At 39.5% G+C, this 8304-nt stretch overlaps 1 protein-coding gene across 2 annotated transcripts in view; it reads right to left on the bottom strand.

Moving 5' to 3' along the window:
- The window catches only part of CAT (catalase), a 50290-nt gene that overhangs the window by 16677 nt on the left and 25309 nt on the right, over positions 1-8304 (bottom strand). Inside the window, exons 1-2 of one of the 2 annotated variants that reach the window (XM_015818392.2) lie at positions 7456-7670; positions 458-629 (exon numbers count right to left, since the gene is read on the bottom strand). In XM_015818392.2, the coding sequence (XP_015673878.1) occupies positions 458-629; positions 7456-7521 (238 nt within the window). In that variant the 5' untranslated portion in view covers positions 7522-7670. Of the gene's footprint in view, positions 1-457; positions 630-7455; positions 7671-8304 lie in introns of those variants that run through there. The other variant, XM_015818393.1, reaches the window with a different exon arrangement.

The raw sequence follows: 8304 nt of genomic DNA, 5'->3' as shown, positions 1-8304 counted from the left end.
CACGTGCGCCTGGGACGGGGCCAGCCCGGGAAAGGGACTTCCTGGCCGCCCTTCTCCCAGGGGCGGGACACCCGGGCGCAGGGCCAATGAGGAGCCCTGCGAGGGGGCAAGTCCCATGAGAGAGAGAGAGAGACAGAAGTGCAAGTGCAAGTGCCTCTGTCTCTGTCTCTCTCTCTCTTTCTCTCTCTCTCTCTCTCTCATGGGACTTGCCGGAGGGCCGTGGGAGGGCCGCATTTACATAGTGCAGGGAGGGCTGTTCGAGGGCCGGATTAAACCGGGCCGCGGGCCGCAAATGGCCCGCGGGCCGGACTTTGGACATGCCTGGATTAAACGCATACAAGACACAGTTTCAGCACTGTCAATCACAAAAACGTACCTACATTCTATAAGGGACACTGTAACATTACCCCACTAATAAGGCTAAAAAGAAAGACACAATGCAAGTTCAAAAACTAACCAGCTCCTTTGGCATGGACAACTCTCTCGGGAATCCTCTCTCGGTCAAAGTGTGCCATCTCATCGGTGAAAACCACATCCTGAACCAGGAGTGGACCTCTTGGACCAACGGTCAGGACATTCAGCTTGTCTCCCACTGGGATTCCTGCTCCTGTGGTTAAGCAATCGCATTCCTAGGTTCAAAACAAGAATCACAATTATAACAACAAAAGCATCCACAACTTTTTTGTGGTCACTTGAAAGCAATCCCAGATTAATTTGATAGACATCTGATGAAATTTGCTTCCTGAAGCTACAGGGAAATGTTTATCTTAGACTTTTATTATATCATTATATGAATAAAGAGATTAACTATGCACTCAATAAAATTCCAAATAACACCACACCAAAGGAAGAAAAGTGCAACATTTAAAAACATTCTCCTGGTTACATATATTTCCAGATTGAAATATTTAAGAAGTAAGCCAAATTGTTATTAGGGCTAGTTCTGAAAGGGAGCTGAGACCATATCTATGTATTTGTTTAATAAATGAATAGGCCATCCATCTTATATACATGACTCTGGATGGCTCACAATTAAAACAGAAGAAAAAACAATAGAAACAACCAGAATTAAAAACAATTAAATATAGTAGCCGATTACATTCATACAATGGCTCACACAAGCCATTTAGTGGACTCACCCCTGCTATATCAGGGCCCAGGATCAATAGCATAACCAGGGTTACTGTTTTGCAAATGGCCAGAAGAGTAATTCCTAAAGGAGATGATGCTCTCAAGAACAGGTACCACAACAAAAAGAGACTATTCTTTAAATCAAGCTATACTGACATCAGAGAGGTGTTTTTTTTTCCTTGATAGAAGTTTCTCTGAGTCAGCAAATGAATATAACCACAATTCTTAGAATCTCTGACAACTCTTTTCAAAGATGTTTTATAATAAAGGTCTTCAGTTCAAGGGTATTAGATTTCTATGTCAGAAGATTTAGGAAATTACATTTCTTACATCTATACCTTTATAATGTTCGGTATCTGTATCCAAAAACAGTAACAGTACTTCAGATCCAACAATGGCTTCTTGCTCTATTGTGGGCAGCCCCTTAGTAGAACTGCATAGATCAGTGGTGGCGAACCTATGGCACACATGCCAGAGGTGGCACGCAGAGCCCTCTCTGTGGTCATGCATCGCCCCAGCCCCGCCTAACCCTAACCCCGACTCCCTCCACACCAGCAGCCCCCCCAGAGGAGAGTTGCCTCCAGGCGCAGCCCACGCGGAGCAGTGCAGCCAAGGACATGGCAGCTGGGCAGCAGGAACAAGACTCCGCTCTCAACCCCATCACGCACAGATGATGCTGCATGGCCCGGACAGAGGGCGTGGCTGCCATGGCGCTGCAGGGCTGCCTGGGCAATCTGCTGCGGCAGGCTATGGGAGGTGGTAGGTGGCCCTCCAGGCAGGCGGGGGCAGGGGGGACAGAGTGGGGGTGAGTGGGGCATTTTTGGGCATTCCATGTTTAAAAGGTTCACCATCACTGGCATAGATTCTTGCTTGCATAGGTGCTTTCAGGCTCATGTGCTGTTCACTTAAAGAAGTTTAAAGGACATGGCAATAAGGCAATGACAGAGGGCTGGACCTTGTTGCCACCTCTGCAATGTTTCCTGAACTCAAGTACTTTCTTGAACAACTTTTCCTGCTTTGGAGGAAAAGTATCGCACATGTCTATCATTCATCACAAAACAAATACTGCACTCAAAAGAGCTCTGAATTAGCTAGATAGAGCAGCACATGACTTGAGACATGCACGCAAAAAAAAATCAATAGGATGGGAATTGAATTTTCCTAATCTTTTCACATGCTTTGAAAAGAAGTCTTTGCTATTTTAAGAGGTTTGTGAAACATTCAAAAGGCCGAAAGTTTATTTATAGGACCAAATGGCTTCCCCAATGCCAGAACATGGATTAACTTTGTCACTTGTGTTACATGCAGCAACATGATAAATTAAGGTATGTCAAGCAATAGGTATGCAGAGAATCACTATGGTTTCCATGGATTATTAATATACTCAGGATTATACAAGGGGAGAATGAGTAGCTATATATATGCAGGCAGGAGAGGTGCTGCCATCGATACGGAAGTTACGACCAGAGTGCAACTTAACCAATTAGGACCAGTGACAAGGTCCAGGAGCCGCGTGGAAACAGCATCCTGCCTATAAATGAACTCTCCCATTGACCAGCATTGAACCCTGACGATGTCGGTAGCTTCCGACGAAAGCTTGGTGATTGGTGATTGTATTAAACTTTTTTAGTTTATAATATTCCTGGTGGTCATGTTTTATTGGTTTTTCATAAGATGAATATACCCAGGAATCATACTTTTATTTTTAATGTTATTATTATTAATATACTGTATATATTCAATTGCATGTTTCAGGCTGTTTCATCAGCAGCTCTCATAAAACAAGAAATATTCCCACACTTCCAATCTCTTGACAAATCTTATGACTTTGCTGTACTTGTAAACAAGCCATTAAATTATCTTCTTAGTTGTCTTATATGTAATATTTTTGAATGTGGCCCCAGCATTTTACTCAAGGAAAGACCAGATTTCAACCTTAGCTTTACTTTTGCCTTAAAGAAGCAACATTGGGGAATTGCAGCCAGGAATTCTGCACTTGGTTTCATATTTTTGATGATTCATGCATTCTTCATAATTCATGATTGACAAGAATAGCATTTAGCAAATGTTGATTTATCTAGGTATTCAAATCATCCAGTGTTAAACAGGATAGTCCAATGCATCCCACTCAAAAATGAAGATAACAAAGATAAGAAACAGGGATCATGAACAATGACATTCCTTAGGAATTGCTAACAAACTGGAACCTACTTTTTCACTTGAAGAAATTTAGAAATTTATTCTATTTAGAAACAACATGGATAAAGCATTCTAGGTAATTTAAAGAACAAACTCAAAAAAAATAATTTAATTTAATAGAGGGCACAGAGAGACAAACGTTTAAGTGATAAATTATTTTCCTTTAGTAACAGCAATCTGAGGATTTGTTGACATTAATAAATATGCATAAAAAGATTTCTGGCTTCCATTAACAAGTCACTCAATGTTACTATTTCAGTTGGAGATGAAAAATATTGCAAAAGGAATACAACACCAATGTAAAGATGAGGTTTGGACAAGTTTACGCTACTGTTCTTCTTTTGCTCCTTGTCCATGCTGACAAAAATCAGTCAGGAGATAATTTACCAATTCCATCGTCCTGTAATACCTTTCAAATGTTGTAGTTCAGGTAGTATAGAATACACCATGCTACTCCATAACATGTGATGGATCTGGGGATATATCCATAATCTTTATAATAAGCGCAATTCTTAAGAATAGTTTTATAATAAAAGTTTCTAACCAAGATTGGTAGATATACTACACTCAAGAGATCTGAGTGCATAATAAATAATAAAGAAAAAGTTTTCCTGATCTTTTCTTGTGTGTCGAAAAGTAGTTTTCCAACATAGTTGGAATACAGTTGAAACTATATTCAACTACATTCCAACATAGTTGAAACATTCAAAAGGTTGAGAGCTTGATTATAAAATCAAGTGAGAAAATTCTCCAATGCCCAAGAAGGTGGATAATATATCCCTTACTGCAGTGATGTGGCAAATTAAGGTGTGTCAAGTCAAGTGAACAAGACAATCACTATACATTATTGCATATGTCTAGTTGCATGCTCCAGGGAAGTTTCATCACGAGACCTCATAAAACAAAAAATATTCCCACACTTCCAAAACTTTCGATAAATCTGTTTTGTTTTTTTTAAACTGCTGTGCTGCATGGATAAGAAAGGCATTAAAAAGTGGCCTCAGGGCCATTGCAATATCAAAAATCTTTATGACCTATTATTACATTGTATTTTTTTAATACAAAAGTTGGGGAAAATAACTATAGCATACAAACAGCTGGAGAGTAATCAAATTAACCACTTTCAAATTTAATTAAGTTTTAAAATGTTAGTGTAGCAGTAGTAATTTAATTTATTATGTGCTTATAAGAAAAGGCAGTACATTTATAGAGTAAAACAAATCTAATCAAATCATTTTGTCCACACCCTATTTACTAAATTTGTATTAATGCATTTGTGCAGTGCATTTATCAAATTCTAGGTTTCAGAGCAGACTGAACAAAACAGGAATATTCCCCCACTGCAAATTGCTTGATAAATGTTTTATCCTTCATTTTTCTCCTGCAAGCATTTGCAGTGAAATCACTATCCTAAAAGGACACACAACTGTTGACATATCAGTAACTACAAAAACAAAAAAGGCAGTAAAATAATAACAAGATTATTCTTCATCTTGGATATTTTGTAGATCTTAACACTGGTTTTCTTAGTTGCTTTGTTCACTTATGTAAAAGTTGTAAAAAGTATTTAGAGCAGCCGTCACAGCTTGGTGGCCCGGCGTGTTTGTCTGTGTGGCAGGCGCACAGGCGCACTTACACAGCTCCATTTGCACGAGCAGCAGGCGCACATGCCTTCTACTCGTGCAAATGGAGCTTTCCATGCAAGTGCAAGTTACTGCAGGAATGTTGGGATGGCCAGGACGTGATCATAAGTACCATTTGTGCAACACCACTGAGTGGTTTTTAACTGAAGACTATGTTTATATTTGAAGACAAACTGTGATGCTATATCTCTTTATCTCCCCTAATAGGCAGAACATGTTCTCATACTCCCAATTTACCATTGGTTTTTTTTCAAAATGATTTCTGGAAGATTTTCTGATAGGACAGAGCCAAGAGATGGAATTAATCCCTACAATTGCTTATTCTCCTCTTCTACCATTTATCACGGAGGATAGACAAGTAGAAGCCAGCAGGTCAAGAGTGCTAGTCACAATAATGCATTTCACCTCAACATGTAAATTTATCTTCATAATGAACTCATATTTAGTAAGTTCTATGAGCTGAAGCAATTCTTGAAATAAATTTGGATTGAAACCTTTAATAATACCGTATGACTGTATCTAATTATTTTCATCTGATTTAAAAGGATAACTTTGGTGGACTGAACTATCCTCCCAAACTCTACTTGTTGCACATACTCTAGATCTGTTTTGCAGGTTGCAGATTAGGAAGGGAGCGAAGGAGAGAACAGCAAAAGAAACTTGTCATACAAACTGAAGATCACTCATGTACACAGCCATCTTTCATACAGTTTAGTTAGAATTATAAAAATACAAAACAATGTTTAAGCTGAAGAATCATCTGCTTGCTATCCAGGTTAAATCTGTTAAATTATGTATCAAAATGTTAAGGTTCCTTTGAAAGATGCTGAAGGGAATATAAATTTCACCTTTACTACAATGTAAACAAAAGCATTCAAATGATTAAATCAACTTTAATGCTTTTCATTCTATTACAGAAACATCAGAATCAAAATAGTCTAAAATAAACAATTAGTATCACATTATTAAATAAAAGAAAAAATAAAAACAATAAAAAGGGCTATCATTTTGTTGAGTTTTCATATATTTATGCTTGCAGTTTATTGCATTAAATTACTAATGCACAAATGAAAAAGATTGCTTCATCTGCTTCATGAATGCATCATTGCATTCATACTTTTAGCAATTCTCAAAAGTATGATGCGAAGGACCACAAATAAACTGATATTTCCTACTTCTCTATTCTAATAGTTCAAATTGAAAAATATTTCAATTCAGAATCAAACATATTAATTTGAGCAGATTTCCATTCAACTTAGAAAGTGAAGGATAAACTACAAGCTAGGTCCAAACAATGCCATAAATCATGTTATTAACCATGATCTGTGGAATAAGCTACTGAGTTCAGATATCACAGTTACGCCATAAATCTTGAATTACAATCCAAGATGGTTAGGTTCACAATGCTAAATTACAAAGCAACTGTATTACATCTTAGCCCAAAATGTGAACCCACCCATATCTGTTTTGAAAGCTGACAAAGGTGAATAAGGAAAGAGAAACTGAGTAGGAAAGAAGTAAGCATTCAAGTCTGTAGATTTTTTTCTGATAACTGAAATAATGATCTGATTTGAATTATGATACCTACTTCTCAGAATTACTAACTAGCCTTAGTAAACTGTCAACAGTTCTGCAAAAGTATACCAATTTCTTTCAATCCAACAGATACCAGTGATCAAGTATAAATTTATTTCTCTTGAAGATAAGCTTCAAAAAGCTTTTGTACTGATGGATTGTACCAGGACTTATAGCTTCTCCTTGTAAGGTGATATATATTGCATATCATATTTGACAGAATATGATAGATGCTGAGAAAGTATCTTCCTTCCTTGTACTGACACAAAAGAGAGTAAGTTATTAAACTGCATTCCAGGACAACATGAATATCACTGATAATTTAACTATTGTTATCAGGGCAATCCAGTTCCTCAAATACAGACATTAGCTATGTTAGACTAATTTGCAAGAAAAGGACAAAGTACCACTTTTTCCCAGAGTTCTCCCAACAATCCACAGTATTACATTACCCCTTGGTCAATCTTTATCTACTTGATATTTTAGCTGAATTGAACTTAGTACCCAAATAACAAACTACTTAGTTATTGCAAGAGAGAGAGAGACACAGACATATAGAGTTACGCAACCAGATCACATTTTGGACAGACCCCCATTACACCTAGGATAAATTATTTCTGAAACTATTCCTTAGCCAGTCTACTCTCCTCCCAGAGACCCATTGCAGCTCCCTGTTCCGTTATTAACCCCGCATCTCCACTCCGTCTTCTCTGCTCTCTCCTCCCATCAAAAAACACAAAACACGCTTCTCTGCTCGAGTAACAATATACTACACTACATCACTCTATTCCAGCTTGATGCCCTCCGCCCACCCCCGGATGCGCTGCCGGACAGCGGGGACGCTTTCCCGGGGACGCTCCAGAAGCACAGACTCTGCCGGGACGGGGGGGGGGGGCGGCGTCGGTACCTGGGAGCCCCGCTGCTCTTGCCAGCGCTTCAGCTGCTCCTTAGCGCAATCTCGACTGCCGGCCATTTTGAGAGATTCGGAGACCCTCGACCCTAAGAGAGATGGGACGCTTTCGGCTGCGGAGCCCGTATGTCCAAGATATTTATTGCAAAAAGGGGAGCCACTCCCAAAAGCTGCACTGTCCCAACTACCACGATCGCCGCCCAACTGCAACTGTCTAATAAAGCCAGCTGTGAAAGTTCAACGCCCCCGCCCTTGTGGTCCCGCCCCTTTCTTCATTGGTTAAGGGCCCCCATCATAAAGCTTTCTCTGATGCTTATTGGATAACGAGTGAGTCGGATAACATTCTTTTCTGCTTGCAAAAGAACGTTGGGAAATAGGATAGCTGGGCAGCTTGCCGGACTGAGAGAAAAAAAGGACAGAAGGGACGGAGAAGGGGCTGCAAAGCGACCAATGTGGTGGGACCACGTTAATATTTGAATTTGTCAGATAGTGCACGGTAGCGTCCCTGAACTTTGTAGTTGCTTGATGTGCTAAAACTCCCCAGTCTGAAGTCCACTAAGAGGAACAGCAAATAGTTATTTTTTTCTGATCCAAATATGCTTGCAAAGGAGACGTTTCTGTCCCTCGGCTGCTTCTGGGATACTCGGTTCACTCTGTTACTCTCTTTAGCAACATAGGGATGTCATCCTTGCTGTGCTGTCCGCAGAAGGTAAAACGGAGGCACAACTGCTGACATTGCACTTCATATATACTCTGTGCCACTTGTTTCATGAACTAGGTGTAAGGGGGTGAAGAATGGAAGGTGACCTGCAGCGTTATTATGAAACAAAGCAAGGAATTCCATTC

The sequence above is a fragment of the Protobothrops mucrosquamatus genome, unplaced genomic scaffold (genome assembly GCF_001527695.2).
Source record: "Protobothrops mucrosquamatus isolate PMUCROS unplaced genomic scaffold, P.Mucros_1.0 scaffold734, whole genome shotgun sequence".
In the NCBI taxonomy this organism is placed as follows: domain Eukaryota; kingdom Metazoa; phylum Chordata; class Lepidosauria; order Squamata; family Viperidae; genus Protobothrops; species Protobothrops mucrosquamatus.
This window is presented reverse-complemented; position numbering and strand designations above follow the sequence as displayed.